Source organism: Moschus berezovskii, chromosome 20 (genome assembly GCF_049115385.1).
Source record: "Moschus berezovskii isolate FMDL1 chromosome 20, NW_MosBer_1.0, whole genome shotgun sequence".
NCBI lineage: Eukaryota > Metazoa > Chordata > Mammalia > Artiodactyla > Moschidae > Moschus > Moschus berezovskii.
This window is the reverse complement of record NC_142479.1, coordinates 67,998,239-68,018,594: the sequence shown is the minus strand read 5'-3', so window position 1 is coordinate 68,018,594 and position 20,356 is coordinate 67,998,239. Positions and strand designations below refer to the sequence as shown.

General features: G+C 48.5%; 1 protein-coding gene across 1 annotated transcript; it reads right to left on the bottom strand.

Moving 5' to 3' along the window:
* Positions 1–1,299: 1,299 nt before the first annotated feature.
* On the bottom strand, positions 1,300–9,107 carry LOC148774785 (CMRF35-like molecule 5). Its single transcript, XM_088829359.1, has 4 exons — positions 8,802–9,107; positions 5,759–6,088; positions 4,365–4,452; positions 1,300–2,288 (listed from the first exon to the last, which is right to left on the bottom strand). The coding sequence occupies exons 1-4, from the start codon at positions 8,917–8,919 to the stop codon at positions 2,153–2,155; spliced, it is 672 nt and encodes a 223-aa protein (XP_088685485.1). The 5' UTR covers positions 8,920–9,107; the 3' UTR covers positions 1,300–2,152.
* Between the last annotated feature and the right edge of the window lie 11,249 nt (positions 9,108–20,356).

Here is a 20,356-nt window from a genome sequence, read left to right as displayed (position 1 = left end):
ATTCAGACTATAAAAATGAATCCCCGAATCCTTCCCTGAGACTACATGTAGGAGTGTGAGTGAGGGAACGGCTGAGTGTGTGAATCAGAAGATGACTGTCTTAGCCTCTTAGAGCAGGACATGCTCAGCTCAGGTAGAAGAATTTGAAAAAGACCGTGTCCCCATTTTGATTACTGATGGCACCCACTCTGCCTTTCTTGGAACTGGGCAAGCCTGACAGTCCTACTGCAATGGAACCTCCAATTTTTACTATAAATATTTCCCAATATGTCATGGGATATACTTATATTTTCAAAGTATTTGTTGTTTAGCCAAACGTCAATTATAACTGAGTGTCCTGTGGAGCTTTTTCCAAGACTTCTTTTTTTAATGTATACCACTTTAAAGTTTTATCGGTTTAAAATATTGCACCTGTTTTTTATATTTTTTGCTTTCTTGGCCACAAGGCATGTGTGATCTTAGCTCCCCAATCAGGGATCGAACCCACATCCCCTACAGTGAAAAATGGAGTTTTAACCACCAGGGAAGCCAGGGAAGCCCCAAGTATGCTGCATTTTTATTTGCTAAACCTGATAACTCTATCCTCTGGGGTACTCACAATGGGGCCCCCACACATGGCCCCTCTGAAGTTTCCTTGTGTCAGCAGAGTCTTTGGGAAGTCTGGGGTGGGCCTCCCCAACCTCCTTTGTCTTTGAATACAGTCAATGTCCCACCTGAGCTTTAGCTACATGAAGACAAAATCTTTAGCTGGACCTCAGGACAGGAGACTGAAACATTGGTCTCTCTCCTATGTGCCCCTCACCTCTCAGGGGGCAAGAGAGAGTCTCAAGGTTTGGCCTCTAGCTTGAGAAGAAAGCAGTTGTCCTTTTCTAAACTAGCTCCCTGAGGACCTGCCCCCTTCCTCCACAATGAACCAACAGGAAGAGCTTAATTCATATCCTAGGACTCTTAGTCTAGGGATCTTCATGAGAATAAAGAGTTTTCTCCAAGCCCCACCCTCCCCAGCCCACCTAGCTCACAGCCGCTGATCTGTTCTAACTCCAGGGTCTGACTGATGGATTACTCCACACTCCCCAAAATGCATGGAGGATCTCCTCACAGACCCCAAGTGAGAGTCACAGCCAGACTGAATACATTCAAGACAGGGAAGAAAATGGAGATATTAACGGGGCGGGGACTTATGGTGACAAGCAGAGGCTGTGAGGTCGTTCTCATCTTCAGGTGTGCCCAGGAAGTGAGGGATGGCGCTGGTACTAGAATCTCATTTCAAAAACACAAACTACATCAGGACAGGGATGCTAGAGTCTTCTGCCCACTTTTTAAGAAAATATTTTATTTATGTGGCTGCATCGCTACCTGGGATCTTCCTTGGGTAATGCAGAATCTTTCATTGCATTGCACAGTCTTCATTCCCAACCAGGGGTGAAACCCACAGCCCCTGCATTGCAAGGCGGATTCTTACCCACTGGACCACCAGCAAAGTCCCTCTGTCCACTTATGCTTTGATATTTTCACATGAGGTTGGCATATTATCATCGTTTGGCAGTTTTTCTACTTTCACGGGGTCTAGAATTCCCCAGGTGGCTCGGTGGTCCACCTGCCAGGAGACACGGGATCAATACCTGGGTTGGGAAGACCCCCTGGAAGAGGAAACGGCAACCCACTCCAGTATTCTTGTCTAGAGAATCCCATGGACACAGGAGCCTCGTGGGCTACAGTCCATGGGGTCACAGAGTCGGACACGATCGGGCACACACACAGAGAATCTCAAACCCACGACTGGCTGAAGCCCTGCCCCGCACACAATGCAAAAACAAGTGCCTGACGTTGTGTGCGACCCAGACTTGAGATCATATACGGCCTCCAAGGAACTGGGCCCAGAAGGCGTCCGCTCTTCCATTCCTTCCTGTAGTTTCTCCTGTGTTGGAGGCCTCAGGACGAAGAAGGCCAGAGGCTGTGCAGGGAAGGGTGAAACTAGATCCAGGCCCGAGCATCACAGCAGCAGGTTTCCAGGGACTAGGGGACTGATACTTGAAGAGGTTCTGCCTCGAGAACCACAGTCGCCGCTGACCACCACCATTGCCTGAGAAAAATGACTTCTTCTTCTGTTTGAGGGTCTTTCTCTCTGGACAACATCGAAGAGCATGGGGGGCTACTGGTTTTCCTGGGGCTTCCCCCCAGAGCTCCTCAGAGGCCTGTTGACCCAGAGGACGGCACCGAGCATGCCCAGGAGCAGGGGCACCTTCAGGAAGACCAGGAGCAGGAAGTGGATGCTGCCCAGCAGGGGCCTGTGGGGGACACGGGGACAGGAAGTGAGTTGCCTCCCAGGCCCCCTCCTCCCCACTCTCCCGGGTCCCAGATTCCAATAACCTACATGAGGGTCAGCCTGGGACACCAGGGTGACAATGACCTTCACCCACCCAGACTCTCCTTTTTCATGTCTCACTGTTCTGATCCTTCCTGCTGTCCTGGGCAGGAAAGGACTAGTGTCCTCATCAGAAGGAGAAGAGCTTAGAACACAGACACACACAAAAGGAAAACCACGTGATGCCACAGCGAGGAAGACGGCCATCTACACGGCCAAGGAGAGAGAACTTGGAAGAAAGGAAATATTCTGACACCTTGATCACAGACCCTGGCCTCCAGAGGTGTGAAAAATGAACGTTGTGTAAGCCGCCTGGCCTGTGTGACTTTGTCACGGCAGCCAAACTAATACAAGAATCATCCCTTATTCTTCACTCTTCCCAGAAATGTGCCGAATGAAGTCATTAATCAACTAATTACTTAACTCTGCTTGGAATTAATTATGTACTGTAAGCACCTAGAAAGCAGACAGCTGGATATTTGGATAATCCTCATATCCCCACATATTCCTAAAACAGGGATGGGCAGGCTTCCCTGGTGGTCCAGTGATAAAGAATCCACCTGCCAATGCAGGGGTCATGCGTTGGATCCCTGGTCTGGGAAGATCCCACATGCTGCAGAGCATCTAAGCCCATGTGCTACGTGTTCTGAAGCCCGTGCACCCCAGAGCCCATGTTGCATAAGAAGAGAAGCCACTGCAAAGAAGAGTTCACCAACCACAGCTAGAGAGAGTCTGCGCACAGTGATGAAGACCCAGAGCAGCCAGAGATGAATAAACTGATTAACCGGAAAAACAGGAATAGGTAGGGGTGGGTGCTCAATGCTTAATTGTTGGATAAATGAGTGGATCGGACATCTCATGTGCATCAAAGGCCCTACCTGATACTTCCGGGTGCCTTCGATCCATTCAGTGAAGATATTCCTTAGTGACCACTTATTCACAGAAGTTTGGTAGAAAGAAACTTTCCAAACACAGAGCAAAAGTGACAGGGGAAGGCAACTGTTCCTGGAGGAAGAAGGTGGGGGGATGGCCCACAGATATTCTGTGTGAAGGCCCAGGGAAGTGGGGCAGATCTAGAAGCAGAGAGGCCCAGGGAGAGAGAAGGAGGAAGTGAAAGGGACCTCACAGCGTACAGAAAGCCCCTTTGGCTGCAACGGCTGGGCAGGGCACTAAGGGGCATGGGTGAGACTCAGTTTGTTCCTCTGTAAATGGGGAACGTGCCTATCTGTCCGTTCCTTCTCATGAGTGGTGTAGGCAGGGGCGAAGAATTAACAGAATAATGTGAGCCTCTGTGAGCCGCCAGGAGATACGAGTGTCACTGCTGTTGCCATAGCAGAAGTCAGGGAAAACAGCACTTATCAGGCCTTCCCTGCCCTCCCAGAATCTGGACCAGGAGCCCCGCTGTGGCCACACACACCAGCCGTGCCATCCACACTGGCTGCCGTCCCGACCGGGTCCCAGACTCAGAGTCTCCATCTCTGAGCTCTGCAGTAGATGCTCCTTGTCTGTGTGCCCGGAGCTCCACACAGCGCAGGCCACGTAGAAGTTCACTCCGTAAAAATGGGACGGATGAACATTGGAAGCAGCATGCCTGCAAAAGGCACTGAGCCCGGGACGAGGGTCTGGGGCTCCAAGGACACTTACAGCCCAGGAGCAAGTGGGAAGGGAGCCCAGAGTCCTCTCTCGACAGAGCCTGAGGGTCGGGAGACAAGCTCTGGCCGGGACTCTAAAGGGTGCCTGCACTGGAAGGGTGGGCCACAGGGAACAGTAGCAACAGAGCTGGACGACCTGCTGTCAGAGCAGGGGTGGTCACAGTCGGGGACCAAACGGGCCACAACTAGAAGAAGCCCGTGCACAGCCATGAAGTCCGAACGTAACCAAAAATAGAATAAAGAATCTTTTTAAGGGGATGGGCAGGAGTGGGTACTCAGGCTTATCTGTTGGATAAATGAGACAATCAGACATCTCATGCAGATCAAAAGCCCTAATTGGTACTCACAGTTGCCCTTGATTCTCTTCTGGGGCAACTGGTGCTGTGAACATGTTGGCACTGGAGGTGACAGGCGCGGAGATCGACACTGTATTTGCTGCAAGACATACAGACCAGGTTACATACCACTCTGCCTGCTCACCTGCCCGCCACCCTAAACATGGCTCTGAGACTGTCAGATAGGGACTGGGGAAGCGTGGGCCTCCCTGCCCTGAGGAGTCTGGAGCAGGGCCAAGGGAGGGGCCGACAGCCCGGACTGCTCAGATCTCCCTGGCCTCCAGGAGACTCTGAGCCTCAGAGGCAGTGGGGCTGGCACAGGTCCAGGGAGGTTAGAGGGGTGAGGGTCGCCTCACGACAAGGGCAGCTGGAGGGCAGCAGAATTCAAATGCTCCAGCTGCTTATGACGGGGCCTCAGCCAGTGCCTCCCCATCTACTTATCCACGAGGACAGGAGTAGACTGGGGGCTACCAGGCAGCTGACACAGCCAGGATCTGCGACTTCAAAGGTCAGGACCTGCCCTGAGCAAAATCCCGAGGTTCAGGAAGAGCCTGCACTTGGAGGACGGTATTAATCTCCCACGAAGGGGACAGTTCCTCTCAGGAATGTTGTCAGGATTGAATGAGATGACGAACCTGCGCTGCTTTGTAAGTGTGATGAGCCTCACAGGTTCTAGGTGTACGCACAGGGAGCTATTGACTGTGTGCCCACCCCTCTTTGCCAGAGCTGCCCAGTGAGCTGGTGTTGCCCGGTCCGAGAGTCAGCAGAAGCAAAGCCCAACAGACAAAATGTCAAACCTAGGTGCCTCAGCTAATATGCCCAGGAGTGTTTGCCTTCTAGAAGGATTGAGGAAGAGAGTGTTGTTCAACCCAAGTGTATAAATGGCTCCTGATGGGGTTTCATGCATCAGAAATGCAGCCCTCTGACGGTGGAGCCCTTTCAGACCCCAAAATTAAGCACAGCATCCCCCACTGGGCTGGGACTTTCCCCCTGAGATGGGATACGGAACACTGGGTGGTAGCGCAGCTCTGAAGACCAACCCTGAATTCCAGAAAGACCAGGAACACCCCCAGGGCACCAGGGGTCCCAGGAAAGCACTGGCAGGAATCGGGGGGCCCAGGTCCCACAGAGGAGGGTCCCTTGGCCCATGGGCTGACATTGGGACCACCACCTTCATCTCCTTGGCAACAGACTCAGGCACTGACTGTGCAGGAAAACAGTGCACCAGGAAAGCCTGATCCCGCGAGGAGGACGCCCTGGAGCCAGGAGACCATCGAAGGGAAGCCCTGTCCCTCCCAGCCCGGGTGGTCAGCGGGGGCTCCGTGAGACCAGGACTCCCCCGCTCCTGTGAGAGTCCCTCTGAGGGACAGAGCAGGCCCTGAAGACAAACACACACAGACTCTTACCTGGGAAAATGGTCACTTGTACTTGGTCCCCCAGGTCAGTTCCAACTCTCTCAATCCCACACCAGTAAGTGTCTGAATCGTCCAGCCTGAGCTTCTCCATGGTCACGGTGAACGAGCGGTCTTTCCAGTTGTCCCTGATGGACACACGGCCTTTCTTCACCTCCTTCTCTGATCCAGTGGTTTTAACAACGAACCGACAGCTGCTCCAGGCAGCCCCCCGGCACCACCACTTCAAGCAGCGCTCCCACCCATTGTCGTATCGACACCGCACAGTCAGTGAGCCCTGCTCCACACCGCTCACTGCTCTGGGACCCGAGACGGCAGATGAGCCTGGAAACACAAATCCATGTACCTGTCACCTCCCGCCCTGGGGGCAGGGCCACAGCCTCCTGCATTGTGAACAGTTCAACCAGACCCAAGGGCCTCCTGAGCGGAGAAACAGTCAAGGAAGGAATACACCTTCCACAGGATGGACCTTTTGCGCTTCAAAATTCTAGTCAAAGCCACCAGGAAAATCCCATAAAAGCCGAACTGCAGCTCTCAAAGAGACACAAACATTGACACAGAACAAGAGCAGTTTCCTGTGATCACCCCCACTGCCCCTGTCTGCAGCCAGTAAGTCCTTCCTTTCCAGCCATGTCCGTTGCAGCCATCCCTGTGCTACTCTGCTCTGATGGGAGGAAATGCGGCCAGAGGACCCATTCCCACAGCAGAAGACTCTGCACTGACGACCTCAGGAGGCGGAAACACCCCCTTAACATGCCTGTGGGGACGCTGTTCCTACCAGTTATGTTGCAGTAAACCGGGAAGCTATAGTAAACTGGGGATGGTGTAGCAGGGCCTCCTCAAAGCTGACCAAAACAGTGGTTGCTGCTGCGGCTCCATGTGCTATGGACTCCACACAGGACAGATCCCATTATGTTCACTCAATAGCAAATTCCACTCCCAAACTCCTGGGACAAGTGCTTTTGTAGGACAAAAGCAAGGACAGATTAGGTATGAAACAGAGCAACACCTATGTACGTCTTCAGGTGTCTTGTAGGATTTTTATTAAATCTAATGGAAATGATTCAATCAGGAGTTCAACAATGAGTAAACCAAAAAACTATTTCTCTCTTCTCTGCAACCACTTGCTCTAGGACAGCGATCACTTGCTCATTATTTTCAGTCTGGGTCTGTCTAGCCAAAGCTATGGTTTTTCCCGTGGTCATGTATGGATGTGAGAGTTGGACTATAAAGAAAGCTCAGCGCTGAACAATTGATCCTTTTGAACTGTGGTGTTGAAGAAGACTCTTGAGAGTCCCTTGGACTGCAAGGAGATCCAACCAGTCCATCCTAAAAGAAGTCAGTCCTACATAGTCATTGGAAGGACTGATGCTGAAGCTGAAACTCCAATACTTTGGCCACCTGATGTGAAGAACTGACTCACTAGAAAAGACCCTGATGCTGGGAAAGATTGAAGGTGGGAGGAGAAGGGGTGACAGAGGGTGAGATGGTTGGATGGCATCACTGACTCAATGGACCTGAGTCTGAGTAAACTCCAGGAGTTGGTGATGGACAGGGAGGCCTGCTGTGTTACAGCCCATGGGGTCACAGCGAATGAGACACGACTGAGAGACTGAACTGAACGAACCTTGCATAAAGGCACTCAGAGCACTGAAGATCACTTAAATCAGACGTCCATTAAAAATTATTTAAATTTACTGAAGTCAACGCAAACCCGGAGCTTCCCAGTGGCTCAGGGGTAAAGAATCCGCCTGCAATTCAGGAGCCGCAGGAGACAAGTTCCATCCCTGGGTCGGGAAGATCCCCTGGAGCAGGGTTTGGCAACCTACTCCAGTATTCTTGCTTGGAGAATCCAATGGACAGAGGAGGCCGGCAGACTATGGTCCATGGGGTCACAAAGAGTCAGACACAACTGAAGCAACTTAGCATGTATGCATCCAAATGTAAACCCATTCACAGAAACTCTGACCAGTTCTTTACAGTCAATAAACATTCAGCGTGATTGTTCAGCATGAGTATGAGATGCAACTAGAAGCATGTGGAACATGATCTAACAACTTCAAACAACACGTTTTTTGAAAGCACATAAAGAACATTTACAAAAATTGACTATTAAAGAGACTGCCACAAAATAGGTCACTGAAATTTTCCAAGGACTGAAATCATTGAGAATGTTCTCCGGATAAAATTCAACTAAGCTAGAAATTAATAATAAAACAGAAGTTAAACATTTCCACACACTCAGAAAACGTCTCAAGAGCAAAATAAAATGGAAGAGTTATCGCTAAGTCGAGTCTGACTTTTTGCCACCCCATTGTCTGTCCAAGGAATTCTCTAGGCAAGAATATTGGAGTAGGTTGCCATTCCTTTCTCCAGGGGATCTTCCTCACTGAGGGGTTGAACCAGGATATCCTGCCTTACAGCCGAATTTTTTTACCATCTGAGCCACCAGGGATGCCCAAATCAAAAAAATAGTGAGGAAAAAAATTGCAATAAAAAATTTAAGGACTTCCCCGATGGTCGAATGCAGGGGCATGGGTTCCATCTCGAGTCCAGGGAAATTTCCCATTCCATGGATGCGCTGGGCAACTCCGTGTCTGCACCACAGCTGTGGAGCCCGCATACCCTGAAGGCTGTGCTCTGCGACCAGAGAAGCCACTGCTATAGGAAGCCCGCGCACCGCACCTAGAGAAAACCCTCGAGCACCCCCACGACCCAGTGCAGCCAGAAATAAAGCTTTAAAAAGCTCTTCAGGAGCGGATTCCTTCATTAATCCCATTTTCATTCATTCAACTGAGTGTGTAGAATGGCCAAGGTTGAAAAACACTCTCCTACAGGGGGGGACACTTTGGTTTGGATTGGTGTCTTGTTGCCCAGCACCTAACATAGAAGCTCTGAGGTGTTAATAGCAAACGTGATATTTGATAAAAAAAATTGGCGCCTGGATGAACGAATGGGCCCTGCCATGCTCCCCCAGGTCAGACCCTCAGGGTCTCCTGCCTCAGTCACTCCGGGTCTGAAGCCCCGCCCCACTCACCTGGGACGATGAGAAGGAACAGAGCCGGGAGCAGACACGTGGTCCTGCCTCCCATCCTCGGCGCTAATGAGCTCTCAGTGCCCTTCAAGGACCCGAAGCCAAGATCAGAAGTGGACATGCCAGATGCCCCTCAAGCCTCGAGAGATGTTTCCTGAATCTCCTTTGCACTTGTCTTGGCTCACTTCCCACTGTCAGCACCTACTTCTGCATTTTCCATATTAGGAGAAAAGGGTGTCACTCACTGAGAGGATGCATGGCAGCATGTGACGAGAGCTTGTCCAGACCTCTGTGCCTCTGGGGAGAACAAGTGGTCCGGGTCTGGGCAGGTGTGCCCACGAGGACCCGAGACATCACTGCTGGGGGGAGAGAGCAGAGCTGGTGGTGGGTGAGGGGAGAGGACCCCAGAGCAGGGGTCGGAAGCAGGAATGGACTCAACTGGGTCTGCACTTTGGGGAGAAGGCGGAGCTCGGGGCTCAGGTCCAGCCTCGCTGCAGACACAGCCCCACCCTCCCCTCCCTGCAGGCAGCAGCCCCACCTGCATCTCAACCACGTTCCTGCCCTGAGCCTGACCCCTGCCCCTCCCTGGGCTCGGCTCCCTTTGAGGTCCTGAGTCACTGCAGAGCAGAGGCCGCCTGGGGCAGGATCAGAAAGGAGAAGCCCCTTTCCCTCTCACCCATTTTGTCCAGAGGCTTCCTCTCCCACGTCTGCATGTGCCCCCTGGCTCCCGGCTGCTGGTCACCGCCCTGCACAGGCACTGTTTATTCCTCTGGCTCCTGGGTGACAGAAGACACTGCCCTCGGGTCCCCCTGTGTCCCCTGCTCCCTGTCCCCCCTCTCTGGACTGACTCTTCGTCTCTCCTTCCTCTGTCACATTTCAGCGACTTTCTCTGGGCCTCTGACCCTTCCTTCTCACTCTGTCCTGGCCAGTTCTGTTTCTTTGATGTAGTGAACTGTGTGGCTTTGTGACTTCCGTGCTGCTAAGAGCTACCCAGAGGTGAACAGGGCCCAGCTCCCCAGGCTTGGCAAGTGTGCTGAGTGCCCCATGCTCTGTGTGTGTGTGTGTGTGTGAGCCCCAGGTCGACAGACTCCTCCTCGGTCGGCATGAGATTCCACCTCTGGGATCTGTGTCTTGAAATCCACTCCCAGGCACGCCCTCTGGTCGTGACATAAAGAGCTCATTTTCTCATCTGCAGCAGGGGAGCCACTGTCTTCTAACGGGTGTTCGGACCTCTTCTGCCCACCCTGAGGGTTCAAGCACCTGGGCAGGTGGTGAGGAGCTTAAGTGCACTGGTCTCAGAGACTCAGTTTCCCTCCAGGAAACATGTGTCCTGAATCACTCGTTGTGGCTGAGGATTTAACCCTGGCTGAAATTCCAGTTCTCTTAAAAGTAGGTCCCGGCCATTTCTCCAAAGAAGACATCCTGGTGTTCTACGTAGGCTCATGAGAAGATGCTCAGCATCACTAATTAGTAGAGAAATGCAAATAAAACTCAGTGAGATATCATCTCACACTGGTCAGAATGGCCATCACTAGAAAGCCTAGATTTAACAAACGCTGGCGAGAGGGCGGAGAAAAGGGAACCCTCCTACCCTGTTAGTGAGAATCTAAGTTGGTGCAGCGACTATGGAAATTGTGTGGCGCTTCCTCAGAAAACTAAACATAGAATTACGATATGATCCAGCACTCCTACACCTGGGCATATACATGGACAAAACTATTTCAGAAAGATGCATGCACCCCTGTGTTCATAGCAGCACTGTTCACAGTGGCTGAGACATGGAAACAAGCTAAACGTCCATGAACAGATGAACGGATGAGGAAGAGGTGGCGTGTATACATCCACACACATACACGCCCTGGAGCACTGCTGCTGCTGCTGCTGCTGCTAAGTTGCCTCAGTCATGTCCGACTCTGTGCGACCCCATAGATGGCAGCCCACCAGGCTTCCCCGTCCCTGGGATTCTCCAGGCAAGAGTACTAGAGTGGGGTGCCATTGCCTTCTCTGCACTGGAATACTACTAGGCCATAAAAAGAATGAATAGTGCCATTTGCTGAAGAGGGAAATGGCAACCCACTCTAGTATTCTTGCCTGGAGAGTCCTATGGACAGAAGAACCTGGAGGGCTACAGTCCATGGGGTCACAAGACTCAAACAAGACTGGCAGAGTAACACAATGCCATTTCATCAACTAGAGATTATCCTACTAAGTGCAGTAACTCAGAAAGTCAAAGACGAACACCATACGATATCACTTATATGTGGAATCTCAAATACGGCATAAATGAACACATTCACCAGACAGAAACGGACTCACAGACATAGAGAACAGACTTGGGGTTGCCAAGGGGGAGCGAGGAGGGAAGGAAAAGGCTCAGAGTCTGGGATTAGCAGATGTAAGCTGTTACATGTGGATGGATAAGCAGCAAGATCCTACTGTACAGCACGGGGAACTGTCAGCAATATCCTGTGATAAGTCACAATGGAAATGAATATTTTAAAAAAGAACGTCTCTATATGTATAACTGAGTCACTCTGCTGTACAGGAGAGGTTGGCACAACATTGTCAATCAACTATACTTCAATTAGAGAAATAAAATGAAAGAACCATTATAAAAATTGGGTCCTAACCTGATCTATACACGATCGTTTCTTCTGATAAAGAAAACAAGGGTCCCTTTAAATGCTAAGAAGAAAGTATATAGCTGTTCACCAAAGGCATGGGCCAGAATGTCAGAGCAACACTCCTCATAGCAGTCAAAACTTGACACGACTCCCACACCCACCACCAGAAAGAATCGGGGCTTCCCTGGTGGCTCAGTGGGTAAGAATCCACCTACCCGTGTAGGGCACATGAGTTTGACCCCTGGTCCGGGAAGTTTCCGCGTGCTCTGGAGCAAGCAAACCTGTTTGCCAGGGCTACTGAAGCCGAGGGCCTGAGAGCAGCAGCTGCCAAAGGCCCCGCCCCTGGAGGCCCTGCTCCTAGTGAAGAGGAAAAGTTAAAATTTTACATCCCCTCCTTCTCCTTCTGCCTCTGTAACTCAGCTCGCCCCTTGCAAAATCTAGATCGTGTAGGTCATGTAGTCTCAGAAAGTCGGGACTTGCAATAATAGGAACTGGAGTTTATCTCACTCACCCTTGTCCTGCTCTTTGCAACTGCCCAGCTCCTGCAAACCTGCTTCATCATGTCTGCCTGTCCAGGTCAGACATCCCCCTCCCTATCTTGTCCACTGTTCCCCTGCGCGCAAACTGCCTTAGTTTAAACCAGCCTATTAACAGCTACTGTTGCCCACTACAGTCTGTCTATAAAAACTCTGTAATCCCTTTGTTCAGGGCTCAGAGCTTGGAGTGTTAACTCCTCTGGGCCCGCCAGCGTAATAAACCTGATTCTCCAACTCTCTGAGTGTGGTGCTTGGTTTCTCGAGTACTGGTTTCTGCAACATTTCTAGAGACCCCATCAAGATTCCAACCACGCTGGCCCCTTGAGCCACCAGACTGGTGGCTCTGCCGGGCTGGAGTGAAGGAACCCCAAGACGAACGAGGAGGCATGCCACCCGACGGTATTCCGAGTTCTCTTTTGGACCAGTATTCCAACTCTCCGGATGGCCGAGCCCCAACTGGACTCAATGGAGTGATAGACCAACTCACCAGGAATGGTCATAGGATAAGGCAAGGCTCCGGGACCGGTCCCCAGGCAGGAACCTACCCCAACGGGTAGAGGAGGAGACTGATCACCTCCTTGGGCTCCCAGGAAGGGAGCATCAGATAGAGACCTGGGGACTCCAGAGGAAGGGAGGCATCGTGATAGCCTCTGATTCTGAGTGCATGACTGCTGATTATGACCAACCTAAACAGTATATTTTGGGAATACCAGACCACCTGACCTGCCTCTTGAGAAACCTGTATGCAGGTCAGGAAGCAACAGTCAGAACTGTACATGGAACAACAGACTGGTTCCAAATAGGAAAAGGAGTACGTCAAGGCTGTATATTGTCACCCTGCTTATTTAACTTATATGCAGAGAACATCATGAGGAACGCTGGGCTGGAAGAAGCACAAGCTGGAATCAAGATTGCTGGGAGAAATATCAATAACCTCAGATATGCAGATGACACTACCCTTATGGCAGAAAGTGAAGAGGAACTCAAAAGCCTCTTGATGAAAGTGAAAGAGGAGAGTGAAAAGGTTGGCTTGAAGCTCAACATTCAGAAAACGAAGATCATGGCATCTGGTCCCATCACTTCATGGGAAATAGATGGAAAAACAGTGGAGACAGTGTCAGACTTTATATTTTTGGGCTCCAAAATCACTGCAGATGCTGATTGCAGCCATGAAATTAAAAGACGCTTACTCCTTGGAAGGAAAGTTATGACCGACCTAGATAGTATATTAAAAAACAGAGACATTACTTTGCCAACTAAGGTCCGTCTAGTCAAGGCTATGGTTTTTCCCATGGTCATGTATGGATGTGAGAGTTGGACTATGACGAAGATCGCCGAAGAATTGATGCTTTTGAACTGTGGTGTTGGAGAAGACTCTTGAGAGTCCCTTGGACTGCAAGGAGATCCAACCAGTCCATTCTAGAGGAGATCAATCCTGGGTGTTCATTGGAGGGACTTATGCTGAAGCTGAAACTCCAATACTTTGGCCACCTCATGCGACGAGTTGACTCACTGGAAAAGACTCTGATGCTGGGAAAGGTTGGGGGTGGGAGGAGAAGGGGACTACAGAGAATGAGATGGCTGGATGGCATCACCGACTCTATGGACATGTGTTTGGGTGAACTCCAGGAGTTGGTGATGGACAGGGAGGCCTGGCGTGCTGTGATTCATGGGGTTGCAGAGAGTCGGACACGACTGAGCAACTGAACTGAACTGAACTGAACTGAAACAGTATATTAAAAAGCAGACATTACTTTGTCAACAAAGGTCCATCTAGTCAAGACTATGGTTTTGTCAGTAGTCATGTTTGGATGTGAGAGTTGGACTATAAAGAAAGCTGAGCACCAAAGAATTGATGCTTTTGAACTGTGGTGTTGGAGAAGACTCTTGAGAGTCCCTTGGACTGCAAGGAGATCCAGCCAGTCCATCCTAAAGGAGATCAGTCTTGGGTGTTCATTGGAAGGACTGATGTTGAAGCTGAAACTCCAATACTTTGGCCACCTGATACGAAGAGCTGACTCATTTGAAAAGACTCTGATGCTGGGAAAGATTGAGGGCAAGAGGAGAAGGGGACGACAGAGGATGAGGTGGTTGGATGGCATCACCGACTCAATGGACATGAGTTTGAGTAAACTCCGGGAGTTGGTGATGGCGTGCTGCCGTTCATGGGGTCACAAAGAGTTGGACACAACTGAGCGACTGACCTGGACTGATTACTGATTGAACAGAGTGAGAGAAATTTTTCTTTTTGGAAACTACAAAACCAATTCTTTTTGCACATGCAATTAAAAACAACTAGCTTGTTAAAAAGACCTGCCCAGGGAAAAGCTTGAAGTTAACCCTTTCCATGTCCTTGAAATACACAGCCAGCTTTGCCTGATACCTTAGCCTTGGGCAAATTAGAACTTCAAGCGAAGAAAAAAAGGGAATCGAAGAGATATATTAAATCTCAAACAGAAAACTATAAGATCTCTGTCAGTCTGTCTGTCTGGATTTATGTATGTCTCAATATATGTCTTTTTTCTGATAATATTGTTGAAGTTGTAAATGAATTCTAATTTAATCGGCCTAAAGAAAAGTAAGCACTTACAAATCAAACAATTCTAAATAAAGGAAAAATTAACCTAAATAAATTTCAGATTCAAGTGAAATATTCAATAATAAATATCTAGTATTAATGTTTGTTTGTTAATCTAATAAGAAAACAGGATGTGTGTTTTTAATAAAGAAGATATAAAAAATAAAATTGCATCTTATAAAGGGAAAGAAAGTAGGTTTGACTTACAGGTGGCTGTTACAGAAAGTGATTAAAAGGTTTGTGGAAGGTGGACCATGAGAAAGTTTTGTGCATGGTTAAGACTAAGTTGAAAATAAATTTAATTAAGTTCACTTAAATAAGTTTAAAGTAAGCTGGTGCAAAAACTTAAATTCAGCCTTTCTCTCTGTTAAGAGGACATACTTTCTTCAGATGTTGAACTGCTTTTAATAATAGATTTAAGTGTCTTTTTTACCTCTTAATTGATCTGCTCTACATTTACCTTTGAAATCTTTTGTTAACTTTGGCTAAGTAAATAACTATTATTTCAGAGTAACTTATATGATCCTACCTGATTGAGTGTTATAAACACTTTTGATATTTATCGACAAAACTTCCTAAATAACTTGACTTCTAGCTAACTTTGGGATGCTTCAGAGGGCCCCTGAGACATCGCAAAGAGTTATTAATCTACCTGGGCTCATTGGACATATTAAATTACATGGGAAGTGCTGCTGAAGGGGTGAAAAATCTTTTCAGGTTAAACTGTATGGTTGATGTTACTAACATAGATATTCTAAAATTATGTGAAATTCATATAGATCTGATATGCCCTGATAAAATATGGTCAATTATAATTCTAGTTATCATATTAAAGTGTTATGACCAGGTTTCTTTGTCAATTGCAATAGAATCAGATTTTAAACATGCCTTCTATGGTTTTACTCTCATGCCTTTAGAAGAACACTGCCAGTTCTTCAAGATTTATGGAAAAGACTTTCCAAGATTAAACAGATAAACAAATTTTGTTATTAACAGTAAGTTGGTACCAGACTAGAATTTGGTCTTTTCTCTGCTTAGAGAACACAGTTTTCTTAAAATGCAGCTTTCGATAACAGATTATGAATTTCTTTGCCTTTAAATGATTTATATTTGTTTTTAAAATCTTTTTGTTGCTTTGGTAAAGTAAATAAACATTATTTAAGATTATGCTACATGTAGACAAAGCTCATTCTGCTTCTACAAAAAATAACCCCTCATGGTTAGACTTTTGCTATCTTGATGTCCTTAAAATGTGGCAATAGTCTGCTCTTAAATCAGGAAATTAAAAATGGGTAAACAATAGCTGAAAATCAAAGAGCCAGGGCTATGGGAGATCTAAGATGGCCGCTTGGCTTTTCCCGGCTCCCTGACAGACTTCATTTTTATTTGATGGGTTAAAGCCTTACCTGGCTACAGTGTTAATGTCCTCACAATGAGTTCTGGAAAAAATATATATATATTTCACTAAATATTAAGTTTTAGTTTTTTTAATTAAGGTCTGTGCTTACTAAGACTCACTTCTGAGATAGTTCCTTGTTATGTTATATTGCTAAAAGTTTTAATCAAGTTTCTAAAAAGAACACTCTAAGATTGTTCTAAAGCTTATCTCAGTAACCAGTCTTTGGATAAAGGTCAGATGCTCCTTGATGTACAACCAGATTAACACTTGGCTATAATCATTTAACTGAGACAGATGACCTGGGGTATACCAGGCTATACGCAATGAAAGTTCTTGACCTAAATTCTTGCTCGTGACCTTACTAATAACTGCTAGCTATATTATTTTCTATGTAGCTTGCTTCAGAAGATTATTTCTTATGTTACCAAATGTGTGACTGAGCCTGTGATAAAATGCTGATATGCAGTCCCATATGAGATCAATGATTGTAATAATGTATCTCTGGATGTGGGAAGAAGCAACAGGAGGAAATATTTTCCTCGACCAAGAGGCTAGTAAGACAGGTATGGTCCAGAGACTTTTGCTACTTACAAGGTCTGGTCTAGTGACAACACATCGAGTGGCCTGTCAATGGAATCTTTGTTCGACCTGGGAATGAGCCTTCCCAGCACCACAGGACACAATGACCAGGAAATGCCCCCAAAACATGATCATATATGTGACTATGTAGGGGCCCTGCTGGCTGGAAGCTGGCCCTTGCCAGCTGCCTCTACGAAGATTAAACCATGACCACTATAAGATGCTGACCTTTAACACCCTTCTTGAAAGGAGTGCAGGGTGGAGACAAAAAATAAGGCACTCTGCTCTGGGAAAATCCAGAAAAACAGGTCTTCAGACAGTCAGATGTTTTCAGGTGAAGATTTTTATGAGTCCAAATTCTTGCATCTTCTCATACCTGGAGAAGCACTGTCACGAACCAACGTCTGGACCTGGTTCTCCTAGGAGCACCTCAGCAGCTCTCCTACTTCTGTTCATCTTTGGGCCATACATCTCTAACTTTCTTGCCAAGTTTGTTTCTCCAAGTAGTAGTAGTACGACAAGAATATCCCCTGGCCAACGCCCAGACAATGCTAGAACAAGCTGCCTTATTCTGCGGACTCTCATCGCCCTCCGTAAACGCACCCTGAGGTCCTCAGGCTATTCTCCCTTTGAGATATTATACAGGAGGCCATCCCCAGTGACAGAAAATAAAAGCTCAAGGGAGACCACCCACAACTAGGTGACCTAGAGATGTCCCAACACCTCCAGGCCCTGGGAAAGTCTTCCACCATATCACCCAAGAAACCTGAGAAAGGACACCCACTCCACTGGGCAACTGGGTTCACACCTATCAGCCAGGAGATGAGCTATAGGTGTCATCGCTCGGATTCACCCCACCAGAGTCAAGAAGGCAGCGGCTTCCTGGAATGAGGACACCTGGAAAGCAGTTTGGGACCCCAAAAACCCACTCAAGGTCTGATTCCAAAAAGAACGACCCTCACCCATGAAGGGCGCTGAGCCCTACTCTAGTCACTCTGGGAGCTGGCTGGTCAACGCACAGCAGAAGCTTGAGGGTTCTTCAGTCTTGCTCCAGCTACACACACGGAGGAAGTTTGAGATCCGGCTATCAAAATATCAATGGATTTTCATTGTCAACCCTGGACTCTGTCCCTGATTGCTGTTATTGCTGTGCTCTTCACTACAGGACTAGCTTCAGTCACACCCCAGGACTGGGATTTGGGTCAGAAGCTGCCTTTAGCTGTCTGTTATCTCACTTTTGATGCTTTTGAACTGTGGTGTTGGAGAAAAATCTTGAGAGTCCCTTGGACTGCAAGAAGATCCAACCAGTCCATCCTAAAGGAGATCAGTCCTGGGTGTTCATTGGAAGGACTGATGTTGAAGCTGAAACTCCAATACTTTGGCCACCTCATGCGAAGAGCTGACTCATTTGACAAGACCCTGATGCTGGGAAAGATTGAGGGCAGGAGGAGAAGGGGATGACGGAGGATGAGATGGTTGGATGGCATCACCGACTCGACGGACATGGGTTTGGGTGATGATGGACAGGGAGGCCTGGCGTGTTGCGGTTCATGGGGTCGCAGAGTCAGACACGCCTGAGTGACTGAACTGAACTATCTCACTGTAGTGGGAAGCCTCATTCTTATTAAATGTCTCTTATGATCGAGTCTCCCTACTAACTAAACTGCTCCACAGTATACCTGACCCCCCTTCACGATAGGCTCAGTTGCTACAGCCATGACAACCCAAAGATGGGGAGGAAACCTTTTGCTAGTGTTCAGTTATCTGTTGTGCACAGGTTGCTTTGCAGCCTTTTGGTGTCCCTTGCCGTAACAGATGGTGCCACCCCCATCGAGGCCTTTTCTTTCTTTGTGGGGCAGATGCTTACTTATGTCTACATATCAATTAAATGGATATCTGCACCTTAGCTTTCCTCACTCCCCAGATGAATATTGTCCCTAACAACCAGACTCTCACGGTACCTCTGGCAGCACATACGTGGTCAAAAAGAGCCATCCAGTTTATACCCCTACTAACTGGTCTGGGAATCACGGCTGGGATAGGCATGGGACTAGGAGGAACTACTTCATCAGCCGCCTTTTACCTACACTATCCAAGGACTTCACCGACGACACTGAGAGAGTGGCCAAATCTTTAGTGGCCTCACAGGACCAACTCAACTCCCTGACTGAGGTGGTTTTACAGAATAGGAGAGGGCTAGACCCAGTGACAGCTGAAAAGGGAGGACTCTGCCTCTTCTTCCATGAAAAATCCTGCTTTTATGTAAACCAATCAGGAATAGTCTGGGACATGGCCCAACAGCTAAGGGAGCAAATCACAAAAAGGAGAGAAAAACTAGCTAATTCCCGGGATAACGAGCAATATCTGGAGCTGGCATCGTGGCCTCACCCTTTAACAGGCCCTCTCTTCACGCTCTTTGCAGGGCTCTTGTTTGGCCCTGGTATTCTCAATGCTATTAGCCAGTTCATAAACTCTTGGATTGAATCCGTAAAGTTACAAATGGTAGAAGCTCAATATAGCCCCACAGATGATGCGGAGCTCTGAATGTCCTACCAGAACAGAGGCTGACGCTTTCTACAACAAGGGATAGAAGCATCAAGCGGGAGAATGAAGAGGAAGAGATAAAATTTTACATCACCTCCTCCTTCGGCCTCTGTAACTCAGCTCGCCCCTTGCAAAATCTAGATCGCGTAGGTCATGTAGTCTCACAAAGTGGGGACTTGCAATAATAGGAACTGGAGTTTATCTCACTCACCCTTGCCCTGCTCTCTGCAATCGCCCAGCTCCTGCAAACCTGCTTCATCATGTCTGCCTGTCCAGGTCAGACATCCCCCTCCCCATCTTGTCCACTGTTCCCCTGCGCGCAAACCCCCCTAGTTTAAACCAGCCTATTAACAGCTACTGTTGCCCACTACAATCTGTCTATAAGAACTCTGTAATCCCTTTGTTCGGGGCCCAGAGCTTCTAGTGTTTACTCCTCTGGGCCCGCCGGCGTAATAAACCTGATTCTCCAACTCTCCGAGTGTGGGGCCTGGTTTCTCGAGTACTGGTTTCTGCAATGCTAGAGCCCCCGCCCAGCAACCAGAGAAGCCCCCACAGTGAGAAGCCTGCCCCCCTGCAACTAGAGAGTAGGCCCTGCTCTCCACAAGTAGAGAAAGCCTGAGTGGAGCGTAGATAAAACTACATAGATAAATCTTTTTTAAAAATAGAAGCAGCAGCAGCACGGGGGCGGCTGGGCAGGGAAGCCAGTGCGTGTTTATCCTCAGGCTCCCTCTGCTGACCCAAGCTAACAGGGAAGACAAAAGCCTCAGCTTCCCAACCACAGGACCAGGAAGCAGGGGGAAGGGGTCAGGGAGTTGAAGAAGAGGACGCAGCTCCAGAAAGGGACCCTGGACAGTCAGCTCACCCTCCAAGCTGTGCGAGCTGGCGGGACCCTGAGACAGTAAGTACCCCAGACTGAGAACTGGGGAAAGGCCACCCCTGTGTCACGGACTAGCCACTGGGTGGCGCACACGAGTCAGGTCCAAAGGCACCACAAAGCCTCTGAAAGCTGAACTCCTTCGGAACCCGCTGTCCTGGGAAGCCTTCAGCACGTGAAGCTCTTGACCGCCTGACATTAAAGAAGCAGAACCCACAGTTAAAGACCCTGGGAGGAAAGTGATGGAATTGTGCTGTGTATTTGTGGTGGGGTTTGCAAGAAATGATGCCTGCGTTAAAAATTCATCAAAGTATACATCACAGAAGAGTGAGTCTTACTCTGTGCAAAATTTGAAAAATAATAAAAAAGAAAAAGAAAACAGTTTTCAACTGGGTACTTTCAATGTACACAGCTTATTTTATCC